The sequence below is a fragment of the Arvicola amphibius genome, chromosome 15, assembly GCF_903992535.2.
Source record: "Arvicola amphibius chromosome 15, mArvAmp1.2, whole genome shotgun sequence".
Lineage (NCBI taxonomy): Eukaryota > Metazoa > Chordata > Mammalia > Rodentia > Cricetidae > Arvicola > Arvicola amphibius.
Window position 1 is genome coordinate 47,648,207 of NC_052061.1, and position 16,121 is coordinate 47,664,327.

Here is a 16,121-nt window from a genome sequence, read left to right on the forward strand (position 1 = left end):
ACCTCGACCTCAGTTTGAAAATGGCGATCCTGCCTCCAGGAATCTCAGAATGAGACTGTGTCTGAGGGCTGTCTCCTCCCGTCTTATAATAATCTCTAGTGCTGAATTAAGACTGTGCACCACTACCTCCTGCTTCCTATGGCAAGCTAGTGTGGCTACTGGGAATAAAGGTGTGTGGCACTGTGGCCTGGTCTGTAAGGCTGTTGTACTTTACTGATCCTCAGGCAAGCTTTATTTATTAAAATACAAATGAAATGTCACTACAAACAGTGAGCCCCAGAACAGCCACAGAGGAGCAGCAGGCCCCACTACAGGCTCTGTTCCCACGGAGACCCCTCTCTAAACCCGATCTATAGCTGAGTACACAAGTCCTGGAAACTGCAGCCCCTTCCACGGCAGAGTGGCCGTGTGCTGACCTCAGCCTGCCAGGGCTCCACCCATAGTCACCCTGTGGAGGGCTGTGATCAGGACGACTGTGTGTGTACACACTGTGGAGGGCTGTGGTCAGGACCACTGTGTGTGTACACACTGTGGAGGGCTGTGGTCAGGACGACTGTGTGTGTACACACTGTGGAGGGCTGTGGTCAGGACGACTGTGTGTGTATGCACCGTGTACTGTGCTGTGTAAGGAGGGCTCTCTGTGTGAGTGTATACACTGTGGAGGGCTGTGGTCAGGAGAGGGTCTTTGTGTGAGTGCACACCTGTGGAGGCTCAACATCTTCCCCTGGAGGTGGAGCAAGCACCTGACTGAAACAGCAGCTCCAACACTGGCTGCCCTATGCTGCAGACTTTCTTTGCTGTGAGGAAAGCCCACAGGCACCTTGGTGACCATACTCTGACCTTTGCATGAGCACTCGGTGGCTGTGTCCAGGCATGGTGCACAGGCCCACAGCTTTAGTCAGGAAGACTGTGTTTAAAGTCTGGAAAGGCCACTTAGCAAGACTGTGTCTGAAAGATAAATTCAGACAAGCCACCGTGTCCTGTGACTGGCACAGAGGGAGGTGGGGGGGGCAGTGCTGTGACATGGGGATGCCTGGGAACCCCCAGCCTCTGTTGGAGGCTGCTGGGTCTTTATCGGCCTCTTCTTGTGGTCCCTGGCAGGCAGGGTGCAGCTGACATTTCTTCTAATTCCCATGTGTGAGCACCACAAGCGGTCAGTTCCTGAGGAGCCATGATCGCAGTGGGTGTGCCACCTGGTCCGTGGCCCTGGCCCTGAAAGTGTCCTGAACCTTGTGTCTAGGAGCACCACAGCAGTCTGCAGCGCCCATTGGCAGAGTGGCTGTGCAGTTTCTGAAGGACAGAGCCAGCCTGAGTCCCCTTGGTTGTGACATGAGAACGGCTCCGTCATTCCTGTGCACAGTGCCAGGCGTCAGCACCGCCCAGAGACCCCATACCTATCAGGATAAACACCAAGAAGCACTGGCCTGTTCACAGGGCCTGACAAGCCCTGGTCCAGTCTCTGAGGGCTGGCCTGAGAGTCAGATGTCTAAGCATATGGCGCCCGTCCCTAGTGGGTACCTGTGTGGGGGCAGGGCCTGCAGGCACCCTGTCTGGGCACAGTCCCTCCCTAGCAGCCTCCCTGGAGGAGGTGGGGTTGCCTTGACAACTGCAGCCCAAAGAGAGAAACTTGCTTCGGGGTTGGGCGCTCCCAGTAGAGTCTCTGGGAGTCTGGCTTCTGGGGAGGGGGTGGGATTCTCTTCTTGGCTAAGCATCCAGGACCATATATTACTTCACCACAAACAGTGGCTTCAAGGGGACCATGTGTGGATACAGATCTGTCACACACTCCTCCCCAGGGCTGTCGTCATGAAGCACCACCAGCTTGGGCCCTGACTCTCCCATCATGCTGGGAACAGGAGTCTGAGATGAAGGTGAAAGGGTTGGCTCCATGGAAGGCTGGTCCTGCCTTCATCCTTCTCTAAGATGGTGGCAGGTCTATTGACTTCATGGAGCTCTTCCTCTGTCTATGTTCAGGTTTTCTCTCGGGGCCAGTGTACTGGGTTAGGGCCCATCCTGATAACCTTACCCTCCCTGAATAGGGTCACAGCCACACATACCTGGGACAGGACTATAATATGTCTGCTATGACTATGACCCAACCTGTTCTCACGCACCTGACCTTTGAAGTGTAAGATTGTTCTTAGAAGCATTAAAAAAAAAAAAAAAAAAGCTGCATCTCTGCAAATTCAAGGCCAGTCTGGTCTACAGAGAGAGTTCCAGGACAGGTTTCAAAGCTACAGAGAAACCCTGTCTTAAAAAAAAAAAAACAAAAGGAGAAGAAGAGGAGGAGGAAGAAGAGGAGGAAGAGGAGGAGGAAGAAGAAGAAGAAGAAGAAGAAGAAGAAGAAGAAGAAGAAGAAGAAGAAGAAGAAGAAGAAGAAGGAGGAAGAAGAAGAAAAGAAGAAGAAAGAAGAAGAGCCACATTTACAGTCTACTGAAAGCTCAGGATGACACTCAACTAGGGAGGCTGAGGCAGGAGAATTATGAATTCAAGCTCTGCCTGAGCTACAGAGTGACACCTGTCTGAAGAAACAAAGCAAAGCAAGCGAGGGGGCAGGGTAGGGAGGCGAAGAGGACCATCAGACTTAGCTGGCCTCATGAGGGATGGAGTCTGCCCTAGTGTGGCCCTGCCTGTATCCTGCGTTTGTCTATGCCCATCACTGTCCTTGTCCCTCTGATGAGTGCTGATTTGTGGGGACAGCCGTTCAGAGCAGCCTGTTCGGGGCGGGGGGGATAAGGCTGCACACAGAGGGTCTATATCTCAGCTCTGGGGTACTAAAGGCCTTGGGTCGTGGGAGGAGACCTGACAGGGGTTTTCATGAGAGGGGTAATAGGCTGGGCCAGAGGCAGACATGCACAGTGGGTGATGGAATGGATTTCCAGGAAGGAACAAGAGCCAGAGCCCTGACAGGCAGGCAGCAGGAACAAAAGGCCTCTGTCTCAGAGCATGGCGGGCGCACCTGTTAGCCCAGCACTGCAGTACACCCCTGTAAGCCCAGCAGTTGTAACACTGAGGTAGGAGGGCTATGAATTTGAGGCTAGCCTGGGCTACAGAATAAGAGCCCCTTCTCCTGCCTACACACACACACACACACACACACACACACACACACACACACACACACACACACACACACACACTCCCTCACTCCCTCTGTGGTTCCCTGCCTGGCCCTCCTAGGGTCTGACTCCAATGTCCAAGCATCCATGATGAGTCTGGCCAGAGGAGCGGAGAGGCATGTTTTTCTCGTGACACTGGATGGCTTCCTCTGTGGTCTGCATAACCATCAGTGGTCTGACTGATCACCTGTGTGTCCTGGGCACCCAGCATAGGCTCCGAAGACGCCTTTAGGGGAGGGTCAGTGGCCTTATTGAAACACGTGTGTGGAATCAAAGGGTTTGCATCTTTCGGTCGGCCTGGGTCTCCTGGTCATCCACTCTTTTCCTTTTTTCTTTCTAAGAGAGAGTCACCCATGTAACCCGGTGATCCTCCTGCCTCAGCGCCGTACATGTTTTGTGTGATAGGAATACGAGTGTGCCACCAGCTTGCACAGCCCTACAACTGTTTCTTCAATGACCTGAGTCCGGCATCGCCTGCTGGCTGCCCCTCAGTCCCAAGACTTTCCCTCGATCCCCACCCCACACCCTTCCTGCAGCTAGCTCCTCACCGGCCCCTCTGTCAGATGATTGGCCCTCCCTGGCTTCTGGTCTATCTTGGTTTCCTCTGTCCAGGTGGGGTTCATGAGTCCTAGATCACAATTAGCTGCCTCTCAGTTGCTTTGGGTTTTAAGTTGCCACCTCCTCTCTAGGTGTCTGAGCCTATGGTGAGGGCCACAGGTACAACTATGCCCATACACAGGCCACCCATGCCAGAGGACATGTGGGTACAACCATGCACAGGGACCAGCAAGTGACGTTAGGTACAGAAGAGCCCCTCACAGATTGACAGCGTCCTATCCTGGCACTGCAGCCAGACCTCACAGGTATGAACTTAGACAGTGGGAACCCCCTTTGGAGGTTGCTGTCCCCTAGAGTACTCGCTCAGGGCCAGGTCCTGCGAGGCTTATTTAAAATTACCCTTTGCCGCGTGGGGTGGAGCCTTCGCTACCCGGTGCTCATCTCAATTGATTTTATTTTGGGGTTGGCACGGTATATTCTTTTTATGTATGTGTGACATACATATGTAAATATTCACACGGTGTTGGTGAATTAATGGTGGTTTTACTAAGTGAGGATGTGGGAACCAATCACAGCCCACAGGGATGTCAGGAAACTAAGCATCACCAGAGGAGCATTGTGAGCCCGGAAGGGTGAATGGAGCTGTGTTGCGAGTGCCAACATTACCGGACAAGCCCTCAACTACAGCTGTCAGAAGCTGCACCTGTGCATAGCTAGCCCCGCATCCTAGCTGCCTTCTGTGGGCCTTGGGTAGGCACTCTCCCGTGTTCCCCAGGACACCTCAACTCAGCAGCTGCTCTGTCGGGGCTGTGTTCTGCTCTGGGACACTGCAGACCCTCTGTGGGAGCTGGGGAACCTTGCAGAGAATTTGGGACAGTTTCCAAGGTTGCACAGATTCTCGGGGAGATCATTCCAGAGTGCCACGAGCTATGTTGGGATCACAGAACAGGATAGAAGGGGACCCTAGCTAGGGGACATAGGCTGCCCTCCAAGGTCCCTGGGCAGTTTCTGCACAAGAGTCCTGAAGCCAGCAGCTGTGAGACTTCAGCTGATCCATTGTCAGTAGTAAATCAGGTGTTGGTTATTATACTATATTGCTATACTATATTATACTTTATTAGTGGGTCCTTCTCGGTTGTAATGACAAATACCAGATACCCAAGGAATATTCTAGGTGTAGTTTTCTTATGTTCCATGAGACATGAGGTCATGGCTCTGTTGAGAAACAATTGTTTTTTTCCCACTTCTAGGAACCCAAGTGCTTCAAGGGATAGAGTTTTATTAACACTACATTTTAGCATGGTGGGTTTTCTTGGCCCCTTGCATGGGCTCCTTGGTGTATGGCAGAGAGCAGGAGGTTGTAATGCCTGGGGAGTCACATTAGAGGAGAACCTATGGGCAGGATTAGCATCCCGGTTGCCTGCTTCCCTTGGACACGTATTCATGGCTTGGCCTTCCACGTCTGTATCTGGGTAGCACATTTTCTTCTAATATAACCATTTGAAAAATGAAGCGTCAAGCTGCAAACATTTTGAGTGTTTCAGGAGTTAGCTTGGAGACTCCAAGGCACAGGTGCTGTGTGTAAGACATGGGAGCCCGGCTGCTGAAGAGAGATCATCCCCAGAGCTGCGTAATGAAACGTGGTCTTCCATGCATTTGTTCTGGGCGCCCATCTCTGGGAGATGATATTATTGGGGTGGGGCCATCAGGAACAGCGTTAGAACAAAGCATGAGGGTACCTTCTCTGTTTTCAAGGACGCAGCCAGAAGGTACCGTCTGTGCGGGTCTTCCCCGATAGCATCCTAACTTTGGACATCCAGTCCCAGAACTGAAGAAAGTTAACTCTGATTGAAAGCCACTGTCCCCTATTACTTGCTCCGGCAGTTACCTGGACCACAGGCAGGAGACCTGTGAGGAGAATGCCACCTTTATCTCAGGGACTGGGGACACAGGTGGTATTCATGTGTGGCCTGATCCAGCCCTAGGGTCAGAATTCCAGGAGGAAGGAGGAGCTGACGAGGAGTTCTCCATTCTGCCTTGGAATTTCAGCCTCTGCTCTTAAAAGGACAGGGTGGCCCTGTGGGACTCAGCAGAGCATAGCAGAGCTGGAGGAGTAGATATAGGAGGTCCTGGTCCTCCACCCACAGTGTCCTGTGTCCTCTTTGCCACAACAGGAGCTTCCCTACCGCTGGCCCCTTGAGCGGGAGGGAACTGTTCATGTCTCATGAACTCACTGGTGACCTGTTACCACTTCCACCCTGAGACAGGGATTGCCCAGCTTAGCTTTCCACAGTGTAACATGTTCATTGATAAAAAATATGTGCTTAAGAATGTGTCCTGCCCCTTCCAGTGGACCTGAGTTCTATTCTCAGCACCTATGTCTAGTAGTTCACAGCCACTTGCAGCCCCAGGGATCTGACACCCTGTTCTGTCCTCCAGGGGCCCTCACCAGTATGCGCCATGTACTCACAGACACAGACACACATATACACACATGTAAAAATACAATATTTTAAACAACAGGATGTAGGGGTAGCTCGATGGCGAGAGCACTGGCTACCCTTTGCAGAGGAGCCAGGTTCAATTCCCAGCACCCACATGATTCACAGGTGCCTGCAACTCCAGCCCTAGAGGATCCGGTGCTCCCTTCTGGCCTCTGTTGGCACTACATGCACACCACGCACACACACACACACACAACTAAAGGCACCCATATACATAAAATAAAAAATGAAAAGGAAATATGCCACCCTGTCTCCAGAGGTTGCTGCACGAAGGCTGGTTGGTTGGTGCCAGCGATGTTTGTTGAGTGACTTAATGAATGAACAGGATCCAAGGGGTAGACACCTCGGATCACTGCACAGGGACCCTTCTGAGCCTCTGCTCAATGATCACCCTTTGCCTCCTGTCTCCCCCAGGACCTCCCACTCCCGGGCCAAGGCTGAGGCAGCACTCACGGCCGCTCAAAAAGCCCAGGAGGAAGCGCGGATCGCCAGGATCACTGCCAAAGAGTTCTCGCCTTCCTTCCAGCACAGGGAAAACGGTGAGTTCTGCCTGATTGTGATGTCCTTTGCTGAAGCCGATTCAGCAAACATGTGGGTGTGTGTGGATGTCAGTGTCTTGATTCCAAGCCCCCAGCAGTGTGATCACTGCTGCTCCTCTTCTGGGACCCTGGTGTTATAGTCTATAGCCATCTGCAGTGGTGGCTTTGTGCCCACTGTAGCAAGGGTGGCTGGAGGGCTGAATCTAGTCTCATTCAGCAATTATTGTTGCTTGTTTCTAGTACAAGACTTTATTCTGTAGCCCAGGCTGGCCCATTGCAATCCTCCTGCCTCCTCCTCCTCCTCTGTGCTGAGTTTTATTTAATCTTCATGTGCATTCGATGAAGTGCAGACATTCACTTACGGCCGGTGGCTTCCAGGTTAGAGAATCCAACGAGTAGGAGCTTCCTTTGGAAGTCACCGCCCTTCCGGTCTGGGAGCTGTGTGAATGCCACGTGGAGGTGCAGAGCCTCCGGGGTGGGACGGTCAGCTGCCCCAGGGCTTGTGTTGTGCACACCCATCCTCAGAACACCCAGCTCTGCCTTACGTCTCTCCACTTCACTGGGAAGCATCCTCATCCCAACGAGCCTGAAACAGGGTTGAGGTCACTTTTCCCTCTTGTCTGCTCCCAGCTACTGTATATTAAGGCTCAGAATAGACAGATGAGGGAGGCTATGGACTCGGGTGTGCCATGCCCATCTGTGTTCTCACACAGTGATGAAGAGGCCTTTGGGTCCAGGCTGAGGGTCAAAGCTCACGTAGAGGTACTAGGCCTAGCTAGGTCAAATGAGTTTTGCTGTCTACTCCACCTGCGGCTCTGCCCAGGACCCAGTCTGGTACCCAGCTGTGACCACCACCTCCTCTTTCAGGAGTTTCTGATGTAGAGGGGGAGGTGGCCATCAACTCTCTGCATCGTCTTCTCACCCAGCTGCTCCCAGCTTAAAGAGAAAGTCAGAAAAAGCCACGGTCCCCAGTGGAGGACCTGAGACTGGCGTGGCTCTTGTCTAAATCGGTGGGCCACAAGCCCTCATTCAGACTGCTAGGCACCTGACTGACCCCCAAGCCAGGTGGTCCACGTGTAGACTATGTAGATGGACAAGCATGCTAATAAATCCCATGGGTCCCCGGGCCCCAGCCCTGAATGCTGCTTATTCCTTCCTGGGGTTCTACTATACTGCTCCAAGGAGCTTTGGTTGGAGGGAGGGCAATACTGTCTGAGGCACTTGTGTGTGGAATGATGACCAGGGGACTTGTCCACTGGATGCTCTGAGAAGCCTGGGCAAAGCCCATGGAAGCCAGCCCTGGCCCCAGCTGGACCAGATGTGTCTTTTTACGCTCATGTATGGGGGCCTCGGAGCACTCAGCTGGCGGGTCCAGGGTGCTGCTTCTGCCAGGGAGGCCTTGGCTGAGATCGACTGACTCTCTATTCAGCTTCCTTGAGAAACATCCATGAGGGAGGCCTTCAACTCGCAATACCTCAGCTGCCCCTTACTGGGATGGGACCGGACCATCAGACTTGGCCGATACAGGACCCCTTCCTGGCTGTTGCTCCCTGTGTTTCTCTGGCCACGCCTGCTTCCTGGGAGACTGCCATGGCCTTACCTCTCCAGCCTGTGTGACTGCCAGGCACCCTTAAATCCCTTCTGGGAGCCACTCCCCACATCAGGGCATTTCCTAGAATACATTATCAGCCAGTGGGGTCCATGCTAGAAGGGGTCGGGGTGCTGAGTCTCCCTCCCTGGTCCTCAAGGCTGGCAGCTGCCATCTTTTACAAAGATAAAGCTTCTGACTGCCTGAGGTCTTGTGAAGACGGTGGCAGAACTGACATTTCCAAGGGGTCTTGTTTCACAAGCTCTGGCTGCCTCTGGTTCTAAAAACATTACCAAAGTGCTTCGGGGCAGAAGGCTACCCTCCTATGGGCTGGTTGCTTGGGGGAAGACCCTGCTGACCAGTCCCTCTGAGACTGCCTGGGGCCACTGAGATGGAAGGGGGGTACAGGATGGATCAGAGAAGAACCCACAATACTCATGCTGATACCCATCCCTAAAGCCTGTGTATCCATGTACCTAGGACACAGGCTGGAGAGAAGGTGCTGGGATTATGTCGCGGCTGTCGCGGGTTCCTTCTTGGTCTTTGTAATGGTCTTCCAGGGACAGCACGTGCTTTGCTGCTAATTTTAACTGAGAATGACCTCTGTGGCGCTGGCAGGCAGGCACGAGCTTCCCTCTGAGGTGCTGGTCTAATGGGCACGCATCCTCACCCTTGTGAGGAAGGCCACAGGGCCACCTGCAGGCTCCTGCCCTTACTTTCCAGGTCTCTGATGTCCAGCCAAGGGACTCTGGTGACAAGAAGAGCCCAGGCTCTAAGGTCCTGCCAGGTGTCCTTGCTGGGCGACCCAATCCACACTGGCACAAGGCTTCTCTGCAATGGGCTCTGTGTAACCCCATGTACTTTTGTCTCCCACCCAAGGGCTTGAGTACCAGAGGCCAAAGCACCAGATGTCCTGCGATGACATCGAGGTGCTCTCCACCGGGACACCCCTGCAGCAGGAAAGCCCTGAGCTGTACCGCAAGGGCACTACCCCTTCTGATCTGACCCCCGATGACAGCCCCCTGCAGAGCTTTCCCGCCAGCCCCACGGCCACCCCTCCGCCAGCTCCTGCCTCCAGGAACAAGATGGCCCACTTCTCCAGGCAGGTCTCCGTAGATGAGGAGCGAAGCGGAGACATCCAGATGCTCCTTGAGGGCCGCGGAGGGGACTATGCCCGCAACAGCTGGGGCGAGGAGAAGGCTGGGGCCTCTAGGGGTGTCCGCAGTGGTGCCCTGCGCAGCAGCCAGCCCACTGAGGACTTCCGCACCCGGGGCTCGGGCCACAAGCAGCCTGGGAACCCCAAGCCCCGGGAGCGGCGGACGGAGTCCCCCACCACGTTCTCGTGGACTTCTCACCACCGGGCAGGCAATCCCTGTTCTGGGGGCCCCAAACTGTCAGAGCCAGACGAGGAACAGCTGAGCAACTACAAGCTGGAGATGAAGCCCTTGCTAAGGATGGACGCCTGTCCGCAGGACACGCACTCCCAGAGACGGCGTCACAGTCGGGGTGCTGGGGGAGACCGGCGCTCCGAGGACCGGAGCTTTGGGCTGCAGAGACTGAGGTCCAAGTCCCAAAATAAGGAGAACCTCAGGCCAGCCTCCTCTGCGGAGCCCACGGTGCAGAAACTAGAGAGTCTGCGGCTGGGGGACCGGCCTGAGCCCCGTCTGCTGCGTTGGGACTTGACCTTCTCCCCACCCCAGAAGTCCCTGCCTGTTGCACTCGAGTCTGATGAAGAGACAGGGGACGAGCTCAAGTCCAGTACGGTAAGTGCTGACTGCCTTCGCAAGACAGAGGCAGTGGGACCCAGAGCCACCTCCTGATCACTCTGCTTTCTGGGCTAGAATAGGGTGGAGGCCTCTCTGTCCAGACATCTTTTCTTCCCCGAGCATCTTCCATGTGTGCCAGGTGCCAAAACTGGTTAGGGTCCAGCTCCCAAGATGATTTACACGTGGGACAGTGGGGTGGAACCCTGCAAGCCTGCCCTGCAGCCAGGCCCTAAGGTTTCCCCTTCTATAGGTCTGTATTTATCCAAGCAGTAGGAGGTTGTTAAGAAGCCATAGCGTTGAGGTTCCTGGGCCCCATGACATTTGGAGGTTTATCATGTCCCATGAGACCCCCAAACGAGATCCCTTCACTGGACCCCAAGAACAACTCTCTGCCTGGCCAGACACCCCCTCATCGTCTTTCCCTGCCCTAGGATGGGCCTTTTGAAGGAAAACAGCAGCATCCCCTGGGCCAGAGAGGATGGGACATTTAAGGGGCCTCCTGGGATCGCTAAGCCAGCAGAAGGCATGGGAGGGATGATGGCAACACAGAAGCCTGGTGCCCTGTGCACCAGTGGCCTCAGCGAACAGGGCCCCATTTACCTGCTGTGGCACAGATGACCACCCTCCGGTGCCTGGGCTTTATGTGACAAACTGGGTTTCTGAGTATCTGGTTGTGTGTGCAGAGGTTGGAAAGGAGATCCCCACAGGAGTGCTCTGTGGGATGTTATTTGTATGGGTCCACATAGAGGCCCAGAGGGACCCTCTGCAGGGTTCGCTTTGCTGCTGCAGCAGGGGCCGCTGTCCCTCTCAAGGCACCTGGGGATGCTGTGGTTTCATCTGACAGCCCCAGCAGTCACTTGCCCCAGGTGAGGTGTTTTCTGTGGCCCTCGATTCTCCTTGAAGTCACCGATTAACTGTCTATCTCACTGCTGCTGGGACCACAGGACTAGCTTGGGCCTCACCCTGCCGGCACACAGCCGGCTGCTCAGTTGTGCGCATGCGGAGTGTGTGACTATTTCAGGAGCAGCGCAGCAGTGGGCAGGGGGTGGGAGGTTCAGGAGTAGTTCTATATTTAGCCCACATCACCGTGTCGGCTTTTTGGGTGCTTTAAGACGGAGCCTCTGGCTGGGAATGTATCTCAATGGTAGAGTGCATTTGCCCAGTGTACATACGGCCTAAGTTCAGGCCCCAGCACCACTGAACAGGAAAAGCGAAGTTTTAGCCACATCCATAACCACAACACTCGGGAACTTGCTACAGAGGAGCACCAGCCTGGGCTACATAATATGGCTGTCTTTAGAGGGAGCACAGCATGGGAGATGCTGCATGAGCCTCAGGGCATGAGTTTGATCCCTGAAGCCATGTTTTTTCTGTTTTGTTTTTTAAAACATCAGCCACAGCGGCTCATGCTCTATAACCCCAGCACTGGGGACAATAGAGACAGGCAGATCCTCTGAGGCAGCCAGGCTAGCCTACTTGGTGAGCTCCAGGCCAGGGAGTGCCTATGTCCAAGTAGAATGAGGTGGGAGGCTCCTGAGGAAACCTGGGATTGTCCTCTGACTTCCATATGCATGTGAATACATGTTCACCCACACATGCACACATGTATACATGTTCATGCATACACGCACACACGCGAATATCCACACAATGCATATACACAACCAAAGTAAGTACCCAGAGTTCCCTAGATATGCAAAACATAGGAACTCGCCACAGGCTGGCCTTAAGTGTGGGGTGGGAGAGCCAGAGGCTTACAGTGCAGGGTCCCTTTACCCTAGGGCTTCCAGCTGGGATGAGTGACTTGGGACATTCTTTCACTGCCCGAGGTCACCCATACTCTAAGGACAGAAATTGAAGAAAGAACTCCAGCCCCACTCTGTGGTCCCAACTTCCTGAGAAAGTGGGCAGGGTCTCTGTAGGTGCTACGCTGTCCTATAGGCCTGAAGGGAGGTTAGGCAAGGCAGATGGAAGGTGAATGTGTCAGTGGTGACCATGAGTGGCCTCTGGGAGGTTAGCTGTCAGGCATCTCAAGATGTGGGGCTCTATACAGTATGGCCCATCCTGTGTTCTGGTCTGGGAAGGTGGCTTCTGACTGGTAGCATCACCACCTCCTTCAAGTTGTCTGGCAATGGCGAATGGATAGGAGAGACCCAGGGCTCTGGCTCATAAAGTTCCTGGCCCTGGTGAACTCTGTGGTCCTCTCTACACCTTCCAAGACCTTAGAAGCCTCACACTCCTCTGAAGTGATGGGCAGAATATGAGTCTCCTGACCTAGACTTACCACTCCTGGGAGCAACTACAGACGACTCCTGGTGCTCAAGTCACTCTGTTGATGAGTTATGGCCTGGTCCCAAAGCTGTCCTTCACCTCTGCCCTGTGACACACCTATGGGCCTGGGGCTCGACTAAACATCCCAGAAGCATGTGGAGCAGTGGGCTGGCATCAGGGCAGGACCTACCCTTGGCCAACTCTAATGTTAAGGCCTTTTCCACTTCCTTGCAAGGCTGGCTCAGCCAAGATGTCATGTAAGTCCTTGTCATAAAAACACTAGAGTTCAAACTACCCTAGTAAAAACAAGGCCCTGGAGGTAAGCCTCCTTGTCCCCTCCTGCCACGCAGAGCCTGGGTCTCCATCCAGTCTTCAGCAAGGTGGTAACAGGACAATGGGCTGGGTTGCTGGGCGCTGGACCCAGGCAGGACTGACTATTGTTACATGATTAATAAAAACCCAGAGACAGAAATTGGGGTTCAACCTGAAAGCCAAAAAAGTAAAACAGCCAGTCACTGGCTCTTACCTTGACCTCTGTCCGAAATGGCAATCCTGCCTCTAGGAATCTCAGAGTGAGACTGTGTGTGAGAACTGTCTCCTCCCGTTGTATATTCCTCTCTAGTTCTAGGATTAAGGACGTGCATCACTACCACCTGGTTTCTATGGAAAGCTAGTGTGGCTACAGGGATTAAAGGTGCGTGTCACTCTGGCCTGGTCTGTAAGCCTGGCCAGTATGGCTGCTTTACTCCCTGATCCTCGGGCAAGCTTTATTTATTAAAATACAAATGAAATGCCAATACCGAATACTTGGATATTTTTTTTTTTTTTGAGACAGTTTCTCTGTGTAGCTTTGGAGCCTGTCCTGGAATTCACACCGTGGACCATGCTGGCCTAGAACTCAGAGATCCACCTGCCTCTGCCTCTGTGCTGGGGTTAAATGCGTGCGCCACCTTTGCCTGGCTCCCCAGGGAATTTTTTAAAAGCTCTTGCTTTTTTTTTTTTTTTTTGGGAGGGGGAGGTAGTTCAGTAGTCTAATGTAATCATTAGCATCACAAAGTCAAACATATGTATTTAAGAAACCTACTTGGCCAGCCATGTGGCATACACCTATAACCCCAGCATTCAAAAGGCTGAGCCAGGAGACTCAAGACTGAGTTCACTCTAGGCTGTCCAGCAAGAAATAAGGGAGAAAGTGCCCTGAAGCCTACAGTCTGAGCAAACTCCTTGGTCTATTATAAGCCAATGTCTCTGGCAGGCAAGAAGCACACCCCTGTCGTGTGGAGTCTCGTGGGTCTGGGATGTGAGCTAGAAGGTGCATGTGTGGTCCGCAGGCCGGGTACTGGTCTACTCAGAGGATGAACTGCAGAGCTGGAGGGTGGGGCCAGATGTGCCGGCCGCGCACAAGTAGGCCTGGCTGAGACTTCTGCACTGCTGGCTAATGCACTTCTCTCTCAACTGCTGGCCGTCCAGGGCGGAGGCAAAGCCTCCTCTAGGATGGGCCTGTGGAGGCAAGGTGCAGGAGCAGGCAGCCAGCCAGGCAATGGCTGTGGTGGGGGTGACAGTGAGCCACACTGAGAAAGGCGGAGCTAAGGGCTTCAGGAAGTGCTGGGGGAAACCAGGTACTGTAGGCAGCAAGTAGGCCTACAAATAGGTGAAGATTCCAGGTGACCCCCTGGAGAGCTTCCCGCCAGGTTCACGACAAAGATTAGTGCAAGGGTACCAGTGAGCAGCCCTGCAGGAGGGTAAGCCTTCTCTCCCTCGGCTGTGGGCTACTCCCATGTAGGCAACAGTGTGGAAGGAGGCCCCGCCTTGGCATCGCTCTCACCCGTCTTCTCTGTTCCAGGGCTCAGCTCCCATCTTGGTCGTCATGGTGATCCTGCTCAACATTGGAGTCGCCATTTTGTTTATCAACTTTTTCATCTGACGAGATTGCTGTGACCACGGAAGCAATGATGTACAAAAGGGACGTTAAAAGCAAAACAAAAAGGGGAATCTTGACTCAGACAGCCTCATGACTCCTGTCTTTCCACGGAAGAACAACATGACTGGGTATCACTCACAGTATGCCTTTTTTTCTGGGTAATGTTTTTGGATTTTAGCCAAAATTCTTTGCTTGTATAACACGATGCTGTGTGGCATGGCAGGAGGAGGCCGGCATGCCATCCCTCCAGCGTGGTGTGAAAGGGTCCCGGGGATCTTCTTCGTGTTTCCTGCAGGGTGTGGAAGGTGTGAGAGGGGGCACCTTCACCAGGGTGCCCGTCTAGCGGGGGAGGGGGAGGGCAGCAAGGTAGTGCAGCTGTGGAAAGCGAGTGGCTCTGCCCTCCTCTCTGGAGTAGCTGCTGGGAGTGTGGGCCTGGGCCCAGGGACAGGGACAGGGTGTCCTGGCCTCTGTCTCCATGGAGTCTGTGCTGCGTACCTGTGGAGGGAGAGGGAAGCCCCTGCTCTTCTTCCCACAACAGACCATGATCCCTCTTCTCGGCACTGCCCCATGGCCCTCCTAAGGAGGCTGCCTCCCCACACTGAGTCTTACAGCAAAGTCTGTTCCCCTGCTGTCCTCTGCTCACTCATTGTTGGCCCTGTCCAGCCATCCTCCCTCCAGACCCAGGGAGGCCATGCTGCAGACGTCCAGGGCTAACCCCGATCTGGCCAGGCACATCTAAGCCCTGATGCCAAGGGGCTATGGCCCACATGCCCCGGACAGCCTGACAGCACGCCTGGGCTGAGCATGTGGCGTTTTGCACCTAGTATGCAGGATGTATATTCAGGCTTCCGTGTCCCTGGCAGTGACGCCCCATGGAGGACGTCACCTCTCACTGACCTCCACGGGGTCTCACATCTTTGCACTGTGCCTGCCTCGACTACCCCGACAGATATGCATATTCCCTCCAGATGCCTCAGTGCTACTCCAGAGCGAGTCTGGTCCCGGGACAGGAATGTGGTTGAAGCCAGTGGCTTGAATGTCCTGGAGACTGTTGCATACCCAGCACTCCCGGATGTACAATGTAACTTGTTTCAGTCAAACAACAGGTTCCTCATGTCTCTGCCTTCTCTACCAGGGTTGTTCCCTCATCCAAACAAACGAACAAGGGATGCCAGCTTGACTGGTACCCGCGGCTCCGTCAGTCTTCTTGGGTGCAGCCCGTCTGTCTTATGGACTCTGCCTTGCTTTGCTCGTGTTCAGCTGTTCTCTGCTACCTTTCGAGCAGATTTCTTTACTACAGTGCACTGGATTGCTATATTTTTAACCAGAAATAAACTACAGATTAGAGCATGTTCCAGCGACACTCAGCTTTATTGTTTCCGTTAACCACCCTGTTCCCTAACCACTGCCTGTCCCTTCTTCCAGGCTGGTGTGGATCAGGGGTCGGGGTCGAGGTGGGAAAGAGGCATAGCAGGGGCCCTGATGCATTTCTGGTGTTTCTAAAGGGTTCCATCTTTTTGTACAGCTTACTTTTCCATTCACTTTTTTTAATATCAAGAGGTTGCTGCAGATCTGGCGTGAACCAAATAAAGATTCCTGCTCATTGCAGCCATGAGAGCCATCCCTACTGGACTATGTGAATCGTAATTCTGTCTGCTGAGGTGAGGGGCTCAGTGTGTATCCCAGGAACCGCATGGCCCAGAGGGGTGCCGACGTGGTCACTCACGTCACCCTGACAGATACACAGCCCGCACGTGCCTAAGAGGCTCTCCCAGGGCACAGCACTCATCCACGCATCCGCTGTGACTAATGTTACCACAGAACCAAATCCACAGCCTGGCACTCCTCTGGCAGC

The 16,121-nt window shown here is 53.8% G+C and overlaps 1 protein-coding gene across 1 annotated transcript in view; it reads left to right on the top strand.

Annotated features, from left to right (window-relative positions):
- Nucleotides 1-14,269, top strand: part of Jph3 (junctophilin 3) — a 57,392-nt gene extending 43,123 nt beyond the window's left edge. Inside the window, exons 3-5 of the mRNA XM_038313165.1 lie at nt 6,596-6,720; nt 9,188-10,071; nt 14,189-14,269. Of these exons, the coding sequence (XP_038169093.1) occupies nt 6,596-6,720; nt 9,188-10,071; nt 14,189-14,269 (1,090 nt within the window). The remainder of the gene's footprint in view (nt 1-6,595; nt 6,721-9,187; nt 10,072-14,188) is intronic.
- The last annotated feature ends 1,852 nt before the right edge of the window (nt 14,270-16,121 follow it).